Below are 25271 nucleotides of genomic sequence, written 5' to 3' on the forward strand. Positions count from 1 at the left end.
CTGTGATCAGCACCTATTTAGTGTGGTTCTTCCAAGTCATGTTCTGACCAAGCACTGCAGTTAGGGTCAAGAAGCCCAGTGGAAGCCCTAGACAGAGGCTGCTTAAAAGAGTATCACCACACATCTTTCCAGCAGGAACCACTTACTTGAGCTGTCACTGCTTAAAAGATCTTTACAGTGATAAAAAAACATACTTGCAAACAGATCACTTTGCTCACACGCTACACACCTGTTCACAGCACCACCCTTTGCTGCTCACCCCCACCAACCATGACAATGCTATCAAGAGAAGCCTCAAGTCACCTGCTTGAAGTGAACAAGGGGCAGCGTGATGGTTTTCTTGATCCTGCCAGAGCAGGGGAAGGCCTGAGCAGAAGCAGGTACATCTGCAGATCACCACCCTTCAGCATGCCCGGTAACACCAGCAGAGCACTAGGGTTTTATCACCACAGGATCCTCAGAGGAATTAGAATTGCTGGGGAAAAAGAGAATCTACCTCACAAAACAGGCCAACATTGTCTTTGCTAAAAAGCTTACTAACCTAGTGCACAGCTGCAGAGCCAAAGTATTGCTGGAATTAGAGACATGATGGGATAACTCATACAACCAGCTTGGTGTGAAAGATGGGTACAGGCACCTCATGCAATATAAGCAGGACTGGGCAGGGGAGAGTTGAGCTCTACACAGACACACAGTTTAAATGCATGTAGCTCTGCTGCGGGACACTCGAGAGCTTGCAAGTCAAAAAAAAACAGAAGGGTAACCCAAAAGGTGAATGTCATCGTGCCATTTCCAACAAACCACACAAAGAGGCAAAGATGAAGCCATCCACAGCCCTGGAAGAAGCACCCCTAATTACAGGCTATTGTTCTGATGAGGGGGAATTTCAACCACCTCAATACCTGTTGGTCGGGCAACACAGCATAGTACAAAAAATTCCAGGAGCGCACAGTAATAATTGTCACAGGAGGTGCTGTACAGGCCCACAATGGGAGGTGTTCCACTGGCTCAGCTATTCATAAGCAAGGATAACTCACCAGGCATGTCAGCATCTGCAGCAGCTTTGGCAGTGATGATGAGATGGTGAACGTTACGATACAGAGGCAAGTAGCAAAACCAGATTTCTAGATAGCAAACCTTGGCTTGCTAAAGAAATCAGTAGGTGGGATCCCAGCACATGTTGCCCTGAAGGGTACTGGAACCTTGGAGAGCTGGTTGAACGTCAAGGGCAACCTCCTCAAAGCACAAAAACAGTCCATCCTGACGGGCAAGACAGTGAGCAAGTATAGCAGGAGGTTATTTTGATTGAACAGTGAACTTCTGACTGAACTGAAGTACAAAAACCACAGTGGATAGGAGACAGCAGCAGTAACAGATTACAAAACACAAATAAAGAAGCATTGCCTGGGTAATAAGGAGCTGCATTACGAAGGTCAAGCTTAGGCTGGGTTTGAAAGTGGACAGCAATAGAGGATAACAAGAGCAGCTTTTATTGGTCTATATGCAGCAAAAGAGATCAAGACAAATTCTGGCCTTCTGCCAAATGAGGTGGTCAATCTGTTAGCAAAGATGCAGAAAAGTTCCTATCCATCTTTTTTGTCTCCATCTTTATTAGGGTTTCCTCTGGATCTCAGTCCTCTCTGCCTAGCAGCATGTTGGAATGAGTAAGAAATGAGTCAGGAAGCACTTCTGTGCTGTGCGGGTGACGGAGCCCTGGCACAGGCTGCCCAGAGGCTGTGGGGTCTCCTCCTTGGAGACCTTCAGAAGCCGCCTGGACGTGGTGCTGGGCACCCTGCTCTGGGTGTCCCTGCTTGGGCACGGGTGGCACCGGGTGGCTCCAGAGGGCCCTGCCAGCCTCAGCCATCCTGGCAACCTGTAATTACTGCAGTAAACTGGACAAACGCAAGCCCATGGGAACAGATGAGATGCATTCAGAGGTGCTGAGGTACTGGCTCGTGCTAACCTAAAGCTACTTTTTGTCATCTTTAAGAAGCTGGAACAACTAGGGGACATCCCTTAAAACACCATATTCACAAAGCACAAGAAGGATGATGCAAGTAATTACAGGCTGGTCAGTTTGTTCTCACTCCCGGCGATATTATGGAGCCAATCCTTGCAGAAGCTATTTTCTACACACAGAAGGGGTAAGAAGGTGATTAGAAACAACCAGCACAAGTTTACTTGAGAGATGTCATGCCAAATTAACCTGGTCACCTTCTCAAAAGGATGAAAAGAGAACTGTGGATATCATTTACTTTGACTTTAGGAAGGCTGTTGAAAATCTCTCCTATGTTTTTTTCAGCCAAACTGGGGACTCGGAGCAGATGAGGATGAACAATTGGTTCAACTGCTGGGCACAGTGGTGGTTCAAAGTGTAACTAACAACTAGCTGTAAGTGCTATTTCTTAGGGTTGGTTATAGGGTAAATACTTCAACATCCTCATCAACAACATCGACAGTAAGCTAGGACATACCCTCATAAAGCTTGTAGGTGAGGCAAAACAGGAGAAGTTATCACTACACTAAAAGGCAACACTAAAAGGCAGGGCTGCCACTCAGAGGGACCTCGACAAGCTGGAGGAAATAGATTGGCAGCAAACTCATGAAGTTCAACCAAGACCAAATTCCTACACCTGGGACACACGAACCCCATATCATGCAACAGTGTGGGCTGCTGATCAATGGGGCAGGTAGCATCACGGCAGGAAAGGTTTGGGGTGGAGAAGATCCCAAGACAAGCTGAACACGAGTCAGCAATACACCCAAGAAGCAGTGAAGGCTCACCATGTATCAGTCATCACTAGGAAAGCAGTCAGCAAGTTAAGGCACATAAATATTCCCCTTTATTCAGGGCTTATAAAGCCAGATCTGGAACATCATGCCTGGTTGCAGGCTACTGTAAAGAAACACTGAAAAACTGGAGGACGATTAGCAGTGGACCACTAAGCGCTCTGGGGCTAGAGCGCAAGTTGAAGAGGCATTTCAATGCCATTTCTAACTACCTAACGTGAGGATTTAAAAGAAAAACAAAACACCATACTACAACACAACCCACACACAGAAGAGGCAGACACTCCTCAGAATTGCAAAGAAAAAGCAGAATAGGCAGCAGTCACAAGTTGCCACAAAGAAACTTCCAGTTAGATCCAAGAAGAAATAAATCCAGAGAGACAGATAAACTGTTGAACCTCCACCTTCACAGATTTTTCAGAACTCAGATAGACAAGGTCCTGATCAATCTAATCAAACTTCACAGTTTACTTTCCTTGAAGCAAGAGATTGGATTGGATGACTTCCAAGAAGTCCCTTCCAAACTACTATTTGTTTCAAATCAGTGGCACACTGTTCTCCTCCTTTGTCACCGTCTTCAAAACATCCAGAGGACGCTACACAACCAGTCTTCATTCCAGAATTTCTCATTTTCTGAATACTTTTTTTTGCAGTCATATTTGCATATAGTATATGAATAGTTACTTTGGAAACAGATGAATAACAGTAGCTCTAACTTGTTCTTCTTTTGTACCAATTAACCGATATATAATATTCATCTCACTTCTGGCACACACATAACAAACACTTGTTTTCCAAGAGATGAACACTAATTTTCTGCTATGAACAAGTTTCCAGGTAGGTTGATACTGTTTTATTGCAATGTCACATGAAAGGTCTATCAGTTTGAGATTCAGACTACAACCCATTTCTGAAGGAACTTACAATGCTATTCTAAAGAACTAAGCAATAATAATTGCTAAAATCAGGATAATGCTATCCAGAAGTTATGTAACAGCCACTTGATCAGAGCCATAAATAGGATTTTGCTACACAAGCTCTTCATAGGCTGTGTGCCACACTGCAGAAGCTACTGTAGACTATCTTGGTTTATAAGGTTAAACACTGAATGGGGTAACCAAGACATCTAGGATCAACCCCTTTCTACCCATCTCTAGAGAGGCATGCTACAACCAACTCAATTTGGTCTCCAAAAGAGATGGGATTAGGATGACCCAATTAATTATGATCAATGAATGAGCAAGGGCAACCCCAGTTATCAGCAGAGAGGTAGGGTTGCTGGTGTGTCAATATCCTCCCCACCACCACCACCCCAGCATGTTCACAGCAGCCAGCAGGACAAAGTAGTGCTTCACACTGTAATTATCTCATCCCATTGCAAGCTGCCACTGAGAAGACAGTCCCATTCCGTCTTTTCCCTCCCTTTCCCCATTACTGGCTTTTAATGCCTCTCTCGCAACAGATTTAGCCACTTTGCTGCCACAGCGAGTCTCAAGTTGGCTCACAGGAGTGGAGGCACAGACCAGAAAGGAAGAAGTTCCCCCATCAGACCTTCAAGCTTGTTCAAGATCATCCCGTAACCACCCAATCGCTGTGTCTGAGATATGGAAATGGCACGAACACAGCAGCCAGGTCGGAGGATAACAGGGGCACTGCCCTTTTGGCAACAACCCACAGCCTGACATATCAGATAAATGCATCGCCCAAGTCAACCACAGAGAGAAGCAGACAAAATGAGATACACAGCTCTGACGCCTTGGGACTGGTAAATGCCACACCTCAGATGAGCTAGCAGGCATCATAAGCTTGCTCCAGCGCTGCTCATCTGCCTGACACACTAAAAAACAAGCCAAATTCTGGGGGTTGAATTAACTTCTGAAGTAGTGGCTTGGGCTTCTCAGATGAGGTGCTGCTCCTGTCAAGTTGAACACCCCTGGATACAAACAGGCCATCAGTCACCAGTCAGAGCTTAGCTTTGGAGTCTGCTTTCCTCATTTTTTATCCAATAAAGCAAAGCACAGTACTGTTCACTTTCTAGTAAAAGATCAGAACTGTTGAAGTAGAGAAAACACAGCTACAGAAAAGGAAGGCCTTACTTCAGGTTCTCACTTCATCTCTCTTCCTCAGTTTCTTTTCCCTTAGACAAGGAGAAATGGGAAAACTTTTTTGGCCCAGCCACGATCTTCATTTGCCAACTCAAGAAAATTAAACAACCAACAACTCTTGGTGTTGGGGCTACTCAGTACACATTCTGACAAAGTAAGAATCAATTCCCTCCTCACTTCCAAGTGAAGACACTTCTATTTACTTGAGAAAAAACAGAAGTACAGTAAAACCACCACTTCCCATTAAAAAAAAAAAAAACATAAATAGAGGTGAGCAATAGAAAGCTGAAATACTTCAACCAGCCTCATTCAACTAAGTCACAAGCTTTCCTTCGCAGAATAGTCAAGGTAATCAGATCAGTGTTTCACAAAAAGTTCTCCTGTTGTTTCTCAGTCATCATTAAAAAATTCATTTCAGTTTTATAAATTATAGCAACAACTAAGGGAACGTGCACCAACTTCAGGTTACTAAGGTTAACTTTTTCATGTAGAGTTTCAATATCAACAGTTAATTTTAGTAGACTAGTAATTAAACTGTACAGAGCTTTATTAAACTATTCAGAGCTCTTTCAGACAGCCTAGAATTATATCCAGGGAATACAAATGGAATTGAAAAGAGAAGACTAATGTCAAAAGAGCACATTCTTAAAATAAGGTAATTTAAGCAAATTAGAGCAATTATTTCTGTTTCACTAACTAGACACCACAGGAAGCAACCTTTTTTCATTTTTAAGTTTAATCTGTAGAAAAATAGATACTTTTAAAAAAATATACCAATTGCAAAAGTCAAATTCTTGTTCTTGCTTTACAAGTTCTTTTTTTTTATAAAGTGTCCAATGCAGACCACCACCACGCATGCTTGCCAGGGAAGACTTGGAACCACATCACATTGTCTGTTCTTGTGACCGAATAATATTTTCCACAAGCTTACCATACAAGAGAGTTGTAAAGACATATGCAAATTCAAGCTCATTTTGGGGTTTTAAATCCAGTGCATAGACACAATAACAATTGTCAGTCTGAACTGTCTCATGCAGACAGAACACTGAATAGCTTCCATATTTAACAATAAAACAAAGGAGACTGAATGGCAACCCTCACCAGTATCTACAAATTAAATACCCAGTAACATTCAACTTGCAGAATCTCAGCATCATATGATGCAGGGAGATGTTAAAATTATGAAACATTTTGGGGGCTAGAGCAGAAGAATTCAAACAAATCCAAAGCCCCTGACTAACTCTTCCAAAATTTGTGAGATATAGGCACACAAAGTGAAAAATAGAGGATTTTGCTTGGCTTTTTTATTATTATACACACCACAACAGCTCCTATTCAATGGCAGAATAACAGTTCTATGTAGCCTGGTAGTCTACCTTCATCAGCAGCCTATAGCAGGCAACTAGGGAAGAACGTAAGAACACATCAAGCAAACAGTCATAGCTCCCTGCTTCACCTTCTCATAAGCGATCTATAGAATATTGTATGTCCTGCTCCAGATATTGAATATTTGCGTTCAGCAGCAGTTATTTTTTCTTGGTCTGGTTCAATTCCTTCTGAAAACAAACTTAAAATCTATAGGATCTTCTATAACTATACAGCAGATACATGGAGAAGAATTTCCACAAGGGTAGAAAACAGTTTTGCTTTCAATCTAATACAAGTGATAACTTTAAAAAAAAAAAAAGCACAAAAGCATATCTTACTGACTTCATGCCACTCATGCTTTTCTAAACCTTCCACTTTGTCTCCCCCTCTGCTACCTCTGTTCCACACAAGTATCCTAATATATTCAGTACTCCTTATTGAGAAGAATTCCTTACTTCTGATCATTCCTGTCAATATTCTTTTCTGTGATGTCCTTGACACTATTTTCCTCTTTGGCAACTCCTTTACTTATGTAATTACTTCTTAATATTAAGCTGAAGCGCTCTTGAACCTGTATAAAAGAGATTTTGCCACCACCAAGCCAAATGCATGTCTTCACATTTACTTAAACTTACTTTCTCAGTCACACACGCTCAGTTTCACATAGCCTCTCAAGTCTTTCAGTGTGTTTCTATTAGTAAAAACAGTATCTCATCAGTATTTCTACCCTCTTTCCCAAAGAGGATAGACTCATGTTGATTTCCCACCATGACTGCTTCCCTGCTCCCTCCTTTCTATCTTTAAAAGGGTTATCCACCAGTGACAGAACTTTCTATCTACTCCACTACAGGTGTATTTATTGAAGAGCCTCTGGTGTGGAAGTCTGTCCAAAACCCTTTTGATACCAAGCACATCCACACCGGCCAGCATTATTCACATGCCCAATAACTCCTTTACAAAATTCTGCTAGCCATGCACAGCATGGCTTGCTTTTACAAAAGGTATGCTGACTCTTCCCTCATTACATGTATCCACCTACTTATTGATTTTATTTCTTAGAATAGAATTTATGCTATTTAATCACATCAATCTTCTGCAATCTTCCTGCAATTAATCTTTGTTATGATCTGGATGATGGGGTAGAGCACAGTCAGCAAGTTTGCAGAGGACACAAAGCTGGGAGGAATGGCTGATACACCCGAGGGCCGTGCTGCCACCCAGAGGGACCCAGGCAGGCTGGAGAAATGGGCTGACATGAACTTCATCACATTCAAAAGGGAGAAGTGCAAAGTCCTGCACCTGGGCAGGAACAATCGTAGGCATCAGCACAGGCTGGGGGCCTCCCAGCTGGGAAGCAGCTCTGCAGAAACAGACCCAGGGGTCCTGGTGGGCACCAAGTTGACCATGAGTCAGTGATGTGCCTTTGCTGCTAAGCCTTCTAACGATGTTCTTGGCTGCAAGGCATCACCAGCAGGTAAAGGGAGGTGATCCTTCCCCTCTGCTCAGTAGTGGTGAGGCTACACCTGGAACACTGTGTCCAGTTCTGGGCTCTCCAGTACAAGAGAGGCCTGGACATACTGGAAAGAGTCCAGCAGGTGGCCAGCAAGATGATCAAGGGACCAAAGCATCTCTCCTATAAAAGCTGAAAAGCTGCTGGGACTGTCCAACCTAAAGAAGAGGCTCAGAGGAGATGTCATCAACATGTATAAGTACCTGAAGGGAGGGTGCAGAGGGGACAGAGCCAGGCTGTGTTCAGTGGTGCCCCAGTGCCTGGACAGGAGGCCCTGGACACAAACTGGCCCCCAGGAGGCTCCCCCTGAGCACCAGGAGCACTTCTGTGCTGTACGGGTGACCAAGCACTGGCACAGGCTGCCCAGAGAGACTATGGAATCTCCAGCCCTGGAGATATTCAAAAGCTGGGCCCTACTTGAGCAGGGGGGTTGGACAAAATCTCCAGAGGTCCCTGCCAAACTCAGCCATTCTGCGATTCTCCTAACCCTCGTATAGTATAAAACTGTAAGGACAAATTCCAAAGGATGCAGGAACTTGACCCATGCAATCTGATGTCACATTTGGCTTTTCTCCAGTCATCAGTTTAACATCACAGCACCCTGCGACCTTTTCCATAGGGGTTCCCCCTACAGTGGATATCATTCTACTTCTTAATAAGTCTAACCCCACCTTCCCTTACTTTTTTTTAAGCCTCTTTTTCCTCTCCTCACTCACATGCGGTACTAGTATTTCAGAGTACCATGACAAAGCGCAGAAAGCTAGCAAGTGGAGTACCATCTCATAGTACTTGTTAGTCAAATGTTTATCTTATATTACAGGCCACCACTGGAGACAGTGTCCTCAAAGGATCGAAAGATTGTTGGATATCTACAATAAAGTCTTCACTTAAGCAGTTTCTGTGAAGAAAATAACAAAGCCTGTTTCCTACAGGTTTTCATCTTCCCCTACGTTACTGCTAGTATCACCACTCTGCAACTCCTCCCTACAGATCTCCCTTTTAGTTCCCTCTCACATTCCCTAATTGGCATCCCTTTCCCTTCTCAGCCCTTGAATAATACCAATTACTTTACACGCTCCTTAATTACTGAGTGGAAGCAAGACAACTTGGTGCCTGCTTTCGAGTCATGCATATACTAAACGGCCTGCTAATAGGCCATCGGGTGGAAGAAGCCACACAATTCTGCATTTCACAAAGTAGTAATTTTTAAGACACTTACAGGACCTTTCCATTTCAAGATGCATGTTCCACTTCTCATGATTACATCAGCAAAGAATGGATAAATACTTAACAACAATACAGAGCAACTGCACAACCAATGCAAAAGTAAGTCCCATCACATCATCCAAGGTCTCATCTTGTAACTCTGACAGCTTCTAGTCTTAATTCATGGTTTATTTTAAATACATGCTATATACACTTCTGGAAGAAAACTCACCGTTTTGTTACGAAGTCTAATTATGTCCGAAACAGAGCCAGCTCCACAGTATTCCATAACAATCCACAGATCAGTGTTCTTAAAATAGCTGCCATAGTACTTGACAACATAGGGACTGGATGGGGAGAAAAAGAATTAAATAAATAGATGAACTCTTGGGGGGGGGAAATCAGTATAAGTGGTGTTAAAAAAAAATAAAACAGTTTGACAGACACTAACACAAGCAAAGAGCAAATTTAACCAAATACATTTTAAAACTGTAGTCAGCATAACCAATGCTTTGCTGAAACGGTAAGGTTTGGCTGATTAAGAAAATGATAAAAGACACTGTACATATCACAAGCTTCCAGTGATCTTCATATAGAGACACAGTTTCCCCAAACATTAGTCTTCTCATACGAAGCTTCATTTTCTCCTACTCTAAGGAGTAACTTGTTTAACTCTTCTCATAAAGTTACTGGATGTTTTCCTTCTTTCACTACTGTCTTAAAAAAAAAAAAAGAAAGTCATCTTGTGTTCTTCTCTTAGTACTGAGCAAAAAAAACAAACATGGAGACTCCCAAATGTTTGTGTTTTTTCAGGCATGAACTTACTAAGTGCAGATCTACACTACTAACAGAATCTAGTGTTGGTTTGAACAGGACTTATGGATCTGCAAAAGCATTTTCATATTGAAGCATCTCAAGTTTCTGACAGTACTATATCCTCACACAACACATTCATTTCATGCTCATCAGTTTGTCACGAGGCATGCTGCCTCTGAGGCACATGCAAAGGAAAGGCAAAAGCATGTGGTAAAGATGTAACAAGGATCTTCCTCCACAAAAGTGATTAGATGGTGTATTTACTGAAATAAAAGGTTGAAGGATTTTTCCCAGGAACTTAAGCAAAGGAGGTTACAGTTAGATTGCCACCAGTCTCCTACAAAGACAGCAAATAAGATACTGAGACCTCAGCGGCTTCTGTTCAGAACACCCACATCATCACGTAGAACTAAACGTTTTTTTCTATCATGGAATTATTTTTTTTGGATGGGCATGTCTGACAGCAACTTGTTGTTATCAGAAAAGCACTATTAGAAAAAGATTTGTTTGACTCCTGCAACTTAATGCTCTCTTTGTATACATTGGTCAAAACCAAAAGCAAACTACTTCATTAAAGAGCAACTGTTAATACTATAGGAACTTGCCTTTACAAGAGACAAGGTGGGCCCATTCCCTCCTGCTCGTTATTTCTAAAAACACAAGTACTACATGCTGATCTTGCCCCTGTGAAACTCCTGATGTGAGGAAAAGTACTATTATTTCTAAAGAAAACCCACTGATTTTTGTGACCATCTCTTGTCAGACTTTCACTATGCTGGTATTCCCAGCATTAATTGTGTATTCATACAAATCAAGGCAAGATATCAAGTGCTATGCAACCTCAAAACATTGCTCACATTTACTTAAGGCTTTGTCCTGTTTAGCTACATGGGACAGTCTTTTCCATATTAACTGCTTGTCTTAGAATATGCATTTTTTCCCCTAGAAGAGATACAGAACAATCAGTGTACCAGTTCTAGAAGCAGGCATGGGGGAGAAAGAAACAGCATTAGGATTTGGGCATTTTATTTGAGATGCTGCAACAACAGTGCTTTCCTGTAACATCTGTGGAATCATCCTACATGAAAAAGTGAGCCCTAAGACTTGGTTTTGTGTGCAACCCCTCCCTCCCACCAGGGCTATGCAGCACTCTCTCTGCACTGAGGAACAGGACACAGAACCAAGCGCATGGTGCAGAGCTGCAACCCAACCTTCCTTTTCAAACAGAGAATAGCTGCATCTTGTCCAGTGCACGAAGAGCTTGTGTTCTGTAATTCTAAACCCTTATTCCAAAATTCAAGAATTATACAATAGTACAATTCCTACTACTAATAAAATGCTCTACATTGCTCAAGGAGAAGCAGGGAACAAAGAGGAAAAGCAGAGAAGTAAGGGGCTGGACAGGGGACACGAGTGAGAGATGAGTAGACTCACCTAGGAACAAGAATGAAACTGGCACAAGAAACATAGTACAAAAAGAAAGCTGAAAATTTGAAAAGATCATCAAGTATCACTTTTTTTTTTTTTTGTCAGCGTATGCTGTATTTCACAGACACTTGTTTTAAGACTGTATTTCAATACTGATCTCAAACTAATGACCACTGCTTCCAATCAGCTCACAAGGCACAAGCCTGTGCAGAGCCTAACAGCTGCTATCCTACCACTGACCCCCACAGGACAGCTACTTCAGAGAATTCACGAGGTGCTATTTTTCAACCTATTCAATACCTTCCTTTAAATAATAAGAAAAAAATGAAGCAGTTGGAAGATGGAATTAGGAGCACAGCAATGAGAACAATCCAAGTAAATATATTTGAGTTTCTCTTTTCAGTGTACAGGAAAATCTGAGGATCTACTCTGGGAATCTTGTCTAGTTCCATCATAAAGCAGACAAACAAGATCACTTTCTTCTTTAGTACATGCCTGTTACAGAGTTTCAACTGACCAAACAGATGAAGTCTCACAGGGACAAAAAGGATTAAGAGGCACCTCAAACAATACTCAAGGGTCCCAAACCCTCTTAATATCACCCGAAATAACCATTTTACACATGAAAGTGTGGAAAAAATGTTAATCTTTCCTTTTCCTCCCATTTACCCTGCCCACAGATTTAACAAACTTCTTGCAGTTCAAAGCAGTCAAGACCAGAAGGGAATGGATTAAGGTTGTGCATGTATATAGGCTACAGATACCAAGTGCTTGGATCAGGGCTTGCAGGCAGAGGTGCTAAAGAAGTCTGAAGAACAGCTCATTCTCATGGGCTACTGCCAAACAAGGACAAATTTTTCATTTAAAGACAACTTCAACATCACCACAGCACAAAAGCATAAACACAACTGAGAAATAACAGACCTCTGGCTGTAATACAATTCACCAAGATAATAACTACAACAATCAATATTTTAAACAAAGTTTCTCCCAACTTGAATTAGGCTTTGAGTTGCAAACAATACTCTCGTACCACTGATCAGACTAAATACTCATCTTAAGGTTGTGTTTATAACCTCTCAGTCAGATTATTCCAAAAAATTAGGGGAAAAAAAATCCTACTTCAGAGAGAGAGAAGAAACAAGAAATAATTTCTGCATCTTTCAAGACACTCTCTCTTTAGGCTTCCATTCCTACAATACTAAAAATCCTAAGATTTATTACTTATGAGCCAGTGTAAGGTAACAGTCCTTCAGAACTACTTGAAGATTGCTCACTTTTCAAAAGGTACGTTCCTGCATGAAAAAGACTAACAATGGAATACTGTTTTGGAAGTTAACAGCTAGCCATTAACCTTGTGCTAGAAACATTTTGATTGATCTTCTGAAATGGGTAATTCAGAATTCACATTGCCTAAGAGCATAGACAGGAAATATTAACCTTTTGGGCTTGCTAATGCAAGAACAGTGAAGCAAGCATGGGGAATTGTAAGCAGATGCAAGTACTTATTCTTTCAACAGTTTCTATGATGTACACTGCTGGTACTTCCTTCAATCCAAGGTAAGGATAGGAGTCGGTCCTCAAAGTGGTTGCTTTATGTAGATCGTCCAACACAAACTGCTTTAAATTTCCATATGGAAGTTTGCAGCTGCCTATATTTCAACTATATTACCAATACATTACAAGTACAAATACATTTTCACAAAAGTCTTAGAAACGAAGCAGAATTGTTATACCTACCTGTCACATTGTTGCATTATAGAGATTTCTTTAATTATTTCTTGAAGATCTGACTCCACAGGGACCTGCTTAATTGCTACAACTTGTCCAGACTCTTTGTGTATTGCTTTAAACACGCTACCATAAGACCTAAAAGAGGGAATCAAAGCGTTATCCTTCTTACAATATAAATTGCCTCTCACTTCTAGCATGCAGAAAAAGTCATAGAAGCCATATGTTCAAGTAGAAGTTTGAGGTTTTTGTCAGGCTGCAAAAATTTCAGTTCTATCAGGACCTCAGCAAAGTTGTGACTCTGAATAATGAATCTTTGTCAAGATGTAGCATATCTAATTTCCATGCAGACGCAAACCGTTGCTACCCCAATAATTGAGGGATGTCAAAAACACAAATAGATTTGGGGAAGCATGGAAGTTTACTGACGTATGCATTTGCTTTATTATTAAAAGTTGCCTAGAGAAGCATTCCTTAGGATACTTACAGTCACTCTCTCTGTAACTTAATATTCCAACACATGCTTTATATACTGCCTCCCTCTGATCCCATCCCCTCATAAATAGCTGCACTTACCCTTCACCAAGTTTCTCCAAAACATCAAAGACTTCTTCAGGCTGCTTAGTTAAACTATCTTCACTGAGCTTTTTCAGTTTGCTAGAAGAAAGACAAAGTTTCTTGTTTATTTTTTGCAGGGGAGAGAGACAGAACTCAAACTTTTTTTCATACAAGTACACAGACAGAAGAAAAGGACTACAAAGAAAAACTTAGTGCAATGAAAATAATATGTCTTATTAAAACGCAGTAAGAATTTTATCAACCATCATACAACTTGGAGAAAGTTATGCCAATTTTTGTCATTATCACTTTCTCACTAGCATTTGCTCAACTCAAAGCAGTGTGGGACAAATTCACTGTCTAAACCACTTCCTTCGCTAAAGCAGAAGCTGCCAGAGAACACACTAAGGCACACCTTTCATCAAAAAGCGGCCATCATGCAAACACATGGTCATTACTGACTAGAGTACCCTACGTCACCATTATCTGAGAAAGTATAAACCAGTCCTTCACCCATCTGAAGGGCTGGGGTAAGGCAATGAATTACATCAGGTTAAAAGGCAGAACCCAGAGTTGGGATGACTCTAGGAGCATAGGGTGGCACCTCAGCCACACAAACGGTATCAAAACACTACATTCCTAAGAGATAAGTACTCTAAGAGTTGTTGGTGCAGTCCTTCCTGCCTCTTGGGGAATATACACAGGGACAGGTGCAACAAAATCTGATTACACACCACTGATTTTTTTTTTTCTCCACCAGTTTTCTGGCAGTTGCAAATCTGTGTCACTCATTTCTCCCAGCATCTTCAACTCACTCTCACTGCTTACCCTCTGTCCCTTACAAGCAGCCCTGGTCTCTCCCCAGATGCCTCGCAGATCCGAGAACGCAACCTGGCTGCAAGCTTTTGATGAAGCTGACTCCGAACACAGAGCGGGAAAAATATAACCACCCACATGGTGCTGCGAGGCCGTGTGGCTGCAACGTGTAAATCCCTCACCCTGACAGCTACAGGGAATTCTGCTACACGACTGAAATCACAAGTTTAACTCTATGTGGTAGCCAAGGGTACTATTAAAGGAGATGAGCTGAAGAATAATAGCTGGTGCTGTAGTGTTAGATAGAGCCGATTTATTCCATATGCAAGAGGAGAAAACGGGGCACGAGGGGAAGACTTTGAAGCACTGCAGATCATTGAGACCTTATGGAAAATACGTTATCCTGTGACACTTTCCTGGAAATGAATACGAAACAGGGGAAGGGAAGAAGGCACGGACAGAAGAGATTGACAGATCTAACATTAGAACAGCAGCACTGAAAAGAAACTCCTTCATATTAAAATATATTTTTGTGATACACAGAACTAAAAGAACAAATAAATCAATAGGTGAAGTGCTTGACAAAGCAATTCCTGAGCAAAAAGGGACTTGCGACTGCCAACCATCTAAGTAAAGACAGAAATGTAAAGAAAGTGGCTAAGTGGGCTGGTCATACGGACTGGTGCTAAACAAGGAAAGCAAGCAGTGCTGGAGTGCTTACACACGTGCATTTACATATCAAATACCTACGTGACAGATGTAGCAGTGATTTGAGTGTAACATTCATCCGTGATCAGTAATGCAAAGCGTATGAACTGCTCCAAAGACCATGCAGTTGGCTAAACTGAACAGGCAGGAACCTGGAAAACCTGTATGTTTAAGGGAGAATAGAAATCTCTAGAGCAAAGGGAAATCAGAACTCATGAACACAGACAAAGCAGCTGAAAGCTCAGATGAGAGCAGCTCAAGAATGTCCGCATGAGCAGCCTACAAATCAAACACAGGAACACACAACAATCTGCTTTCTTTTTCGCCCTCTCTCTGCTCGTTAGAAACTAGAAAGCAGAAAGATGGAACTTAAAAAAGTCTTGCAGGAAAGTACAGATTTTGTTACCGAATGAGTAAGTCATAACAAGAAATGGAGGGAGGAAGACTTTGCATGCAGGTATTAAAGAAACAAGTCATTTATTTTGATTCTTTTGTTCCAATTTTTTTTCTGCCCCTCTCTGAACAGGTTGCCTGCATCCTTAAAGGCAGCAGTCACAAAAGGAAAGTTACTGCAGTCACTCGCTGCTTGCCACCAGCAGAAAGCGTTCACAGAATGCTTGCAATGCCAGTAGTGCCTCAAAAAAAATAGCAAGCATGACCACTAGCTGAGTCTGTCACTCAGCTGAAGGGCTGCATAACAAAAACATACTCAGCAGCACAGTCCAGAGACTGAACTTGATAGTAGCTGGAAGAAAACCCAGTGAGCTCTCCCCACGAGGCATAACAAGAGACACTTCCACCTGCTCTAAAGAACAATGCTTGCTAAAATAAGGGAGGCAGGAATCTGTTCTTATCATCTCTTCAAAACGTGCTTCGAGTTCTCACTTCTGGATTTATCTTCTCTTTCATGAAGCAGATTTGCTAGGAACTTTGGAATATGCTTAATACCAAAGGAGTTTCAACAGCACCATTAATGCCAGGATGTTGGGGCTGCTTGAGAAGAGCGAGGGAAGCAACCACGACCAGCCAAGAACTGAACAAAACCAAGCATCCCTGTCAAATAAGAAATGACCTGGACTACTCAAGAGGCAGCCTAAAGACAAAAAACCATGCACACTGCCATTAAAATTATTTTCCCATTATTCAACTCTGACAAACACATCATGAGACCAACGCTGAGCACTAGCACAGCTAAGCATTAAACCTCTTTCAGGGAAGAAAGATATGCCGGCCTCAGGAACTTTATCAAACACACTGCTCCAAGTACTCCACGCTGCTTTACAAGGATACAGTAAGAGTACAGACACTAGGTCCGGAGTTCAGATGACACTATTAGCACTGCAGTTCTTTGAGCTGCAGAAAGATCCTCATGGCTCAGGCTGCTTAAAGCTGGGGATTCTGTTAACCTTCTAGAAATAGAAGTCATTAAACAACAGCACTTGATATGGCCTGAAAGGGCTGCAATAGAGAAAGCACTTCTGAAAACTTAGTGAGGGGCAGGGAGGAAGATGGATGCTATAACGGCTGCAAAGCACTACGCAGAATACAAAAAAGGACCATGGATGTTACCATCAACGTCAAATGTTAATATCACTGTTCTTAAAAAGAAGCAACTGCAAGTAGGGACAGGGGAACACATCCAAGACTTCAGAATCAGTGCACGCGTGCAGCCATTCCCCAGCACCTGTCCATCCCGCCAGCCTCCCCTCCTGTACACAAATAAACAAGACACCAAGCCAAACATTCAGAAGCATCACTGCCTTTTCTTAAGCATGAAGGTGCTCTACATTAGAAATAAGTGCTATCAGCCAACTCCGAAACAGTTTAATGCTGGCCACAGGATCCAACTGCCATGTATATACGTAACTGTGAGAAAGTCTGAAGAAGCGTAGAAGTTAACTATATAAACCCTAGGGAGAAAGTCATTTTGTTTCTGTTTGCTCCAGAAAGGTTGCCCCAAGCATCAGGTAGTGACTGTGGGCAATTTCAAGCTGTCCAGAAGGAGAAGCCTTCCTGCAAGCACGAGGACCAACTGAACTACATGTCTGGGACAACTGTCTTGTCCCAAGCAGGTTTGACTTGCTGCATAAGACCCAATTCCTTAAAGAAGGAAAATACACCCTAACAAAGAAGTTCACTTTCATCCAGGCGATGGGAGACAACATCCATACTTATTAGTATGACTGGAATCTTACACATCATTGAAGTATGCCAACAAAACTAAATAAACAGAAAAAAATAATTTCAGAAACAGTGAAAGGCACCCAAGACTACCAATCTCAGCATAAAGACCATAAAAATCTGAATTGGGACCTAAAAGAGCATGAGATTCCCCTGCCCACCTCCAACCTACAAAGAAGAATCAGTTTAGTGTCCTATGATCATAATGTACAAATTTTACAAAATAAATTTGGGATGCATTACAGAGGTAGGTATTAAGAAAAAAGAAAGCTAACAAAAATAAATAAATAAAGCAGGACTAAGGAATACAGCTCCAACAATTACTGTCATGAGTTATGGAAAACTGGAGACCACTCCATGAAACATGAATGTGTGGTTTATTTTGCAGAAGAACTGGCACACTGAAACATTTAAAAAGAATGGCTGGGATCAATTATAATGATGCACTAGAAGAGAATCTAGCAAGACAAGTCACTGTACTCATCAGAAATAGAAGTGGCACGTGAAAACCTTGAGACATTTACACTGCTTTACGCAGTTGACACAAACAGATGCAAGTTTAAGAGAGTTCACGTTATTATATCGTGTACTTCCATTTAGTTTTCTACCAATAAGACCCAAGCAAACTTACACCTGTGTCTTACCACTTTTCAGGAGGAACTTGAGAGTTGCCATCCATATGAACCTACACACCCATTCACATGAACATTAACCACCATGCATTTTTCAGGCAGTTCTGGTTACTTTCCCTCATATGCAATCTATTTCCTTATATGTGAGCAGGTTCATTTAATCAGGAAAATGCAATCATAATAGCAGGGACAAATCACTAACAACTCAAAGGCAGACTCTGCAACTGTCGATCACTTGTAAGTGACTACAGAAATGACATTCACTCTTGATATAATGAGGAACTATAAATAAAACAGATCTGAAACAGAAATTCAGATGCAAGAAAATGCTGTGTGTCAATCACTGTGACAAGAGTTGACTATGAAATCAGAACACCTACTCTAAATTATTAAAAAGTAAACAATTATTCTGAAAAGAATTGCTCAGATGTCTTTTCTTACTGTTGCACAGAGACAAACACTAAAAGCTTCTGATGCCATTCCCATTTTAAAAGCTGCAATGGCCTGGCCTGTCACTCGGACACCATCACTGCTGCTCTCTGAAGGGCTGTTTTAAGATTTGCAAGCTTCTACACAGGAGAATTTTTGTGCATTCCTTTACATAGAACTGGGAAATAAGAGTCCTACACCAGTAAGAGAACACAGATTTTAAGATGTCTCTGTAGTTTTGCAGTGTTCACGTGCCGTTCTTGCTACCTCTGGATGAACGTCTTACGTGAGGCCCGCTGCAGCAACAGGGCCCAAGTAGTAACTGCTCCCGTGGACAGCAGGCACCAACGTAAAGCAGCCTGATCGCATCTCTTCTGCCAGGAAACACATTTATCCGTCCCAAGTCACCACTGCTTCCCAGGCAGGCATCGAAAACGCGGCCCGCAAAATAAGAGAACAAAAGAAACCTGTACGCCTACCCTCACAGATGGGGGTGGCCTAGCAGAACAAGAACTGTTGGGAACAGCAAGCAAACTGTAAAAACAAACAGATCAAGAAGATATACATGCACAGACCACAAACTTTAATATCTCATTAAAAAAAAGCCTCCCCTCGCACTAAAGAAACAAACCCACTACAGTCTCATGACATTTAAGTTTCCAGAAATAAAACATCAAAATACACGAAAAGTATAAGAACTTGCCCGAAATTAAGAGCTCCCTCATCAGCTTTGTAGTTCCTCCTGACTCAAACTACGGATTTAGACAGCTCCCCAACATCTACCGGGCTAGCCAGACTTACAGCTAGGTAATAACGTTAGAGCAATGCCTAGATCTTCAAAACAAAAACAAAAAAAAAAAGAAACAAGCAGACAAAACACACACACACAACACTGTAGGATATGCTAGCTTCAAGTTTTATTTTCAGTCCTTTGGTATCACCGGAGCCCAAGCTTTGCACCGGTGCCTGTAATACTGATTACTTCTCACACACTCCCATTTCTCCTAAACGCTTACTGCTGCCTCTCCCGTTCCTTTTATTCGAGACACGTAGTACTGCCAGTGTGGAACCACACTGCAGGCCTCTCCTTTCTCCCTCCACCTCATACCCTAAAGTCATATAAGCTTAAAACAGAAAAGTGGCTGAATGCTACACTTCTAAGTCTCATAACTAAGCACCCCTGCACCCCCCCAAAAATAAAAGAGATTGCAGAAAACACGTTTGTGGGAAATCTTGTCAACCACGCCGGTACCACTTCAGAAATGAATTCAGTCATCAGAATCCCACCTCGCCGCCTCTACGCTGTATTAAAGATTCTCCAGTTAATTTCTGTACTACCCATCCACCCAAACATGTCGGGTCAAACCCAGGATGAGGGGTTTCATCCCAAAGCAGAGTCAAACACTACAAAGCTCATCCCCAACCCTCAAATCAAACTAAGCCTGTACTGGGTGCTCCTTCTCACACGTTCAGTTTGGAGAAAGTAAGAACTGATACTGAATTTGGTGCAGCTTCTGCAGCAGCCAGCCAACCTTCAGCTTGGGCTTTGGGAGCACGTAAAGGAACTCCGCATAATAGCTACTAATCAGTTCCTCATTAAACTTTTCAGTAGTAGATACTGTCACTGGACTTACTATTGGAGAAAGACCAATACAAGCTCACAGCTGCACTTTCCCCAAGTCCTGTCATCCCACAGGAAGTCGCTTTAAGGAATTCTAAGGGCTCTGAACACAAACAAGCGTGCTTAAAGGAAAAAAAATGATTTGTTATCTTCTGGGCCAAGTTTACATCGGGCAGTTCCTATATTTTTCATTACATTAACAGGAAGTGGGAGTAAAGCACTTGCAGCTCCAACACGGTGGGCACATGAGAGCTGCGTAACTGCAATCTGTACAGCACACGGCCACTTCCCATGTAGGATAAGTGAATCCCAGCAAGTACTGCTCCGCTTTAAGCACTTCCCATACAGGATAAGTGAATCCCAGCAAGTACTGCTCCGCTTTAAGCACTTCCCATACAGGATAAGTGAATCCCAGCAAGTACTGCTCCGCTTTAAGCACTTCCCATACAGGATAAGTGAATCCCAGCAAGTACTGCTCCGCTTTAAGCGCTTCCCATACAGGATAAGTGAATCCCAGCAAGTACTGCTCCACTTTAAGCACTTCCCATACAGGATAAGTGAATCCCAGCAAGTACTGCTCCACTTTAAGCACTTCCCATACAGGATAAGTGAATCCCAGCAAGTACTGCTCCACTTTAAGCACTTCCCACATAGGATAACTACATCCCAGCGAGTACTGCTCCACTTTAAGTACGCCCATTTGCAAAAGAGTTTTGTGCACTGCGATGACCGTCACGTTTAAAGCAGGTTTCACAACATTACACAGAGACAAAAGGCAAAGGCTGGAGGCTAAATAAATAAAAATAAGAGGGATTAAGATGACCAGGCGTGTAAATACCCGGGGAAAGCGGGGTGCTGCGGGCACGGAGCTCGACTCTGGCCTCTCCCCGGTGCGGGAGGGCAGCCCCAGCCCACAGGCACCCCGACCCTGCCACCTACAGAGCGCACAGCTCCGGGCCAAAAAAATTAAAAATTAAAATAAAAATAAAAACACGCCCGCTCCCCCCCACCAGCCCCGGCCCCAAAAGGCCTACGCTCGCTTCCGGGAGGGGAAGGGGCCCCGGCCCTTACCTCTTGGGCGCCGCCTGCTCCATGCCGCCGCCGCCCCCCGGCCCCGCCGCCACCGTGCGGAGCGGCCCCGGGCAGCCCCCGGCCGGCGGCCGCCCGACCCCGACCCCGCGCCTCGGACCGCGGCGTGCGCGCTGCGGGCCCTTTAAGCGCAGCTCGCGCCCTCCCCCGGCCGCGGCCGCTGCCGGCTGCCGCCACTACCGCTACCTCCTCGGGGGGCGGGGACGCGCGCGCTCATTGGTTGGAAGCCGCGGCAAGGCGAGCGCTGGTTGGTCAGAGGGGAAGTCGCTCAAAGGAGACCCCGCCCAGCGCGCCACGGGAAGAGCGGGAGGCCGGTGGGGGGGGAGAAAATGGAGGTCGGCCCGCGGCGCTTCGCTCCCGGCGTGCTCCGTGAGGCTGTGCCCCGCGGGGCATGCCGGGAGTTGTAGTCCTGCCAACGGGCCAGGCCCGGCCGCCTCAGGCGGCCTCCAGCCCCCCCCCCCCCCCAAAAAAAAAAGCATCCTGGCTTTTTTTCAGTGGGCAAATGGCTCCAGAGCAGGGGAAAGCTACGTTAATTAATCATGTCTGTGTTAATTAATCATGGCTGTATTAATCACGGAGCTGCTTTCCTAAGCTGGCTCGGGTGGCAGAGCACCGCTCTGAGGTAGAAAGCGCTGGCAGTCGGTGCCTGGCTTTTTCTAGTGCCAAAGCATACAATTACCCTGCAAAGCCATAGGAAGCTGGCACATAATTATTCAAACAGCAGTTTTTTAAGGCTGCTGACTGCCGTGGGACAGTTATCTGCAGTTCTCCATGTTACAACTTCCAACTTTGGGCTGTTTACGTAGCAATGTAAGAGGCTGACTGACAGTGCATCCAAGCAGAGCCAGCCAAGTCAATACAAGAAAAGTTAGATGTGTCAGCCAACATCTATATCCTTTCCTGAAAGCTGGTTTATTTGCTTCACTAATAGGAGTTCAAGGTAGTAAAACACTTGGGTAAGACCCATAAAAATATGGAGATGCCCAAATTCCTCTATTAAGCTGATTTTAGATGCACAACAAGCACTCCAAAAAAAATAAAAATAAAAATCCATGTACCACACCTAATGTGATTTCCCTGATGTGCGTTAGCAAGGGAATGTTGAATGACTGAAGTCCCGCTGCTGTGAAAGTTGTCTGCTTCGCCTGAAGTCAATCCAGTCCAGTTGACTCACTGTGGTCAGGCTGAATACACAATGGCAATACTGAATGAGCCCATGAAACAAATCACACACCACCATGTGACCTTTTGGGTTTCTTTGTTTTTTTTTCTGAGTCATGGAAAAACTGCAAGGACATCTTCCTTCGCACAACAGATCAACACGGAGCTCTTCAAGTATCATCCCATAAGCCAGAGTGGCTTACCAAGCAGTACTGCCAGAGCTGTCTATGGTATGGATAACTGCTTGTAGGAGATGCCAAAAAAAACACCCAGGAGAAGAAGCCAGCAGATGCCTCAGAGTCAGTGTAGTATGAGTGCATTAGATAATGATGGGGAGGAACCCTGCAAGACTTCCCATCGCCCTGTTCTAGGAATAGTGAGGTCAGGCAGGTAGAAGATGCCATGTGGCTATTTTCCAACATTGTTTTACAGGATATTTGGCTGATACACTGACCAATTATTATTTTCATCAGTATTATTATTTACATTTCACCAGTTTCAGCAAGTGAAGGGCCACTTGGCATCCCTATTTGGCTGTGTCACTCCTGGAATGCAGAGACTGCCTCCACATCCTTTAACACAAGACTTGAAGACAATATGTTCAAGTTATTTCAGAGGAGGAAGGTTTTTTCCAGTTCCTCCTCTTAAGCCACAGCTATGATAAGCTGCATATTCAGCAAGGAAAAGCAGTTTTACAAAAAATACAGGTACTGTATTATAGTCATAACACCAAGGCAAAAGAAAAAAAAAAAAAGCCAAGAAATGCTTTATCTCCCCATTCACACAAATCCCTTTCTCTCGAAAAAAAAAAAAAAAAAAAGAAAAGAAAAGAAAAAGAAAAAAGGCTAAACGGCCTAATCTGCCACTCCTCCCCCTACATTAAAAACAGTTGAAGAGAACAAGGCTAAAGAAAACTTGTCTTAGAATAGTAGATTTAGCCTTCATCCAAAGTGATTTAATGCCACAAACCCCACTACCCAAAAATACCCTGACCACCAGAAAATTGTGGAAGAAGGGTATGGTACTGCCTTCCATCTCTACCACTGAAGCAAGAAGAGTGTGAAAGAATTCAGGACGTCTGAAACAGAAAAAGTTAGGTAACCCAGCTTTATAACCTGGTGAGGTGAGCAGTGCCAAAAATATGGACCAATTCCATGCCTTACTCACAGAAGTTTCAGTGGCGCCTTGTGAACTGCCAGAATGCTCTCTAGGTACATTTATGCTGAAAATAAAATGTTAATAGGAAGATAATATATATACCGTAGTATTTTTCAAGGTCACTTTATTATCTCCTCTCCTTTCAAATGGTATTTTTACATCTGTAACACTAGAATAAATAACATCATCTCACTTTTTCCCTGCAACATGAATTTGGGAACCTTGCAGTGAAATATGACACTGACTTGGTATTCATTACAAAACTGTACCTAGCCACTAGCAAAGAAGGAATTTTGAAAGGGAAAACAGACTCCCTCTGTTCCTACTGCCTAATTCAGGCTTTCCAGTAAAGGGAAGTCTAAATGTTCTGGAGGCATGAATATATACTATGAGGTTGCTGGTGTCTAGACAACATGGAGATGAGGAAGTTGCAGACAATCTACAGGACTATTCCCATCATTTCTTCCAAGAGTGGAACTACATAACACTACTGAAAAGGTAGGTGAGTAAGAAAATTCTTAATGTAGCCCAATCGTAAAAATATAGGAGAAAACTAACTGAGTTGTTCATTTTCCTCTAAAGTGTTTCATCCACTTCACCAATTTAACGGCATGCATTAGGACTCCCTTCTCTGCAGAACTGGCATCAACATCAAATACAAGTCCTTAGACCAAAGGATGGATGAAGACCATACTTAGCTTTTGAGTACTATAATTATTTTATATTGAAATGTTATTTTATAATCAAATAAAACAATTTATATTATAATCACTTATTCTGCAATAGAATTAGAAATTATGATGGCATGGCCAAGAATTAGGTGGTGTATAACCACAAGCTAAGACAGTCCCCAAGCCCCTAAATATATAAACCAACATGTTCCAAGTTATCCCTCCTGCCTCAGTTGTGCAGAATTCACAGTAAAACTGAGAAAGATAAAAATTACCTGAAAATCTCACATCTGAGTTAGAAACAGGTATTACCAAAAGATTTAAATTACAAACACATACTTCAAAGTCATATTCCTAAACACCATGTAAATAAATTCTGTATGTTATAGGAAGGACCTTATCTCGTTCCTTTGATAGCAAATAAAAGAAACATTCACTTCAAAAGGTATTTGATCAGGTTCATTTAAACGACACGCATTTTAACTAAAACACAGTAGTCTTAGGAAAACAAAAACAGAATTAATACTACGTGTTTTCTTACTGATTGGTGTCACAAATGTCTTATGCTCTTCATACGCAGTATACGTAGCCTTTCATCACATCCATGGTGCCATTCACAGCCCAGCTTCTTGCTCCATGTGTTTTCTACCCATTCACCACAGAGGCCACCCGGTTCTTTGACAGGGCCCTCAGTGCCCAATGTCTCCTCTGTCATCCTAAAATGGCTCCATTCACTTCTGCATGCCAAAACCCATGGTACCCTTAGTGCCCTCGTAGATGCCGAGGCACGCCCCCAGCTCTGTGTTCCTTCTGACCCCTCCACATCACCAAATGTCTCATATTGCCTTGACCCACCCTGACATTACCCCAAAGAGCTATGAGATGGCATATTCCATGTCTGCATTATAACTCCCTGTTTAACTCACGGGGAAAGGCTGGCACTTTGGTCCGCAGCACGGCAGCAAATCCAGCAGCCAAACCCAGAACTTCCCTTACTGTGGGGTGGGCAGCCCCACAAACAGGACGTGCCCTCCTCTACCCATCAGCTGTGGGTTTGGTGCAGATAGGAACTCAATATCATTACAGACCTTCAGCTTTCCATCAGACTTGATTAGTATGATTAAAGAGTCCCAAATTATTGTGAATAAAGGGAATATATATGTATATGTGAAGGAGTAATAAAGGAAAGGCTCAGCAGCATGCACATAGGTGGAATGAAAGCAGGAGCCTTATTTCCTTAGGAAACTGATTCATAAATTCAGTAGACAAATAGTCAACAACAACATGTTTGCA

At 42.7% G+C, this 25271-nt stretch overlaps 1 protein-coding gene across 1 annotated transcript in view; it reads right to left on the minus strand.

The window, feature by feature from the left end:
- Positions 1 to 21150, minus strand: part of STK3 (serine/threonine kinase 3) — a 142260-nt gene extending 121110 nt beyond the window's left edge. Inside the window, exons 1-4 of the mRNA XM_048068668.2 lie at positions 20971 to 21150; positions 13531 to 13611; positions 12964 to 13092; positions 9212 to 9326 (exon numbers count right to left, since the gene is read on the minus strand). Coding sequence (XP_047924625.1) covers positions 9212 to 9326; positions 12964 to 13092; positions 13531 to 13611; positions 20971 to 20993 — 348 coding nt within the window. The 5' untranslated portion in view covers positions 20994 to 21150. The remainder of the gene's footprint in view (positions 1 to 9211; positions 9327 to 12963; positions 13093 to 13530; positions 13612 to 20970) is intronic.
- Between the last annotated feature and the right edge of the window lie 4121 nt (positions 21151 to 25271).

This window comes from Anser cygnoides, chromosome 2 (assembly GCF_040182565.1).
Source record: "Anser cygnoides isolate HZ-2024a breed goose chromosome 2, Taihu_goose_T2T_genome, whole genome shotgun sequence".
Lineage (NCBI taxonomy): Eukaryota > Metazoa > Chordata > Aves > Anseriformes > Anatidae > Anser > Anser cygnoides.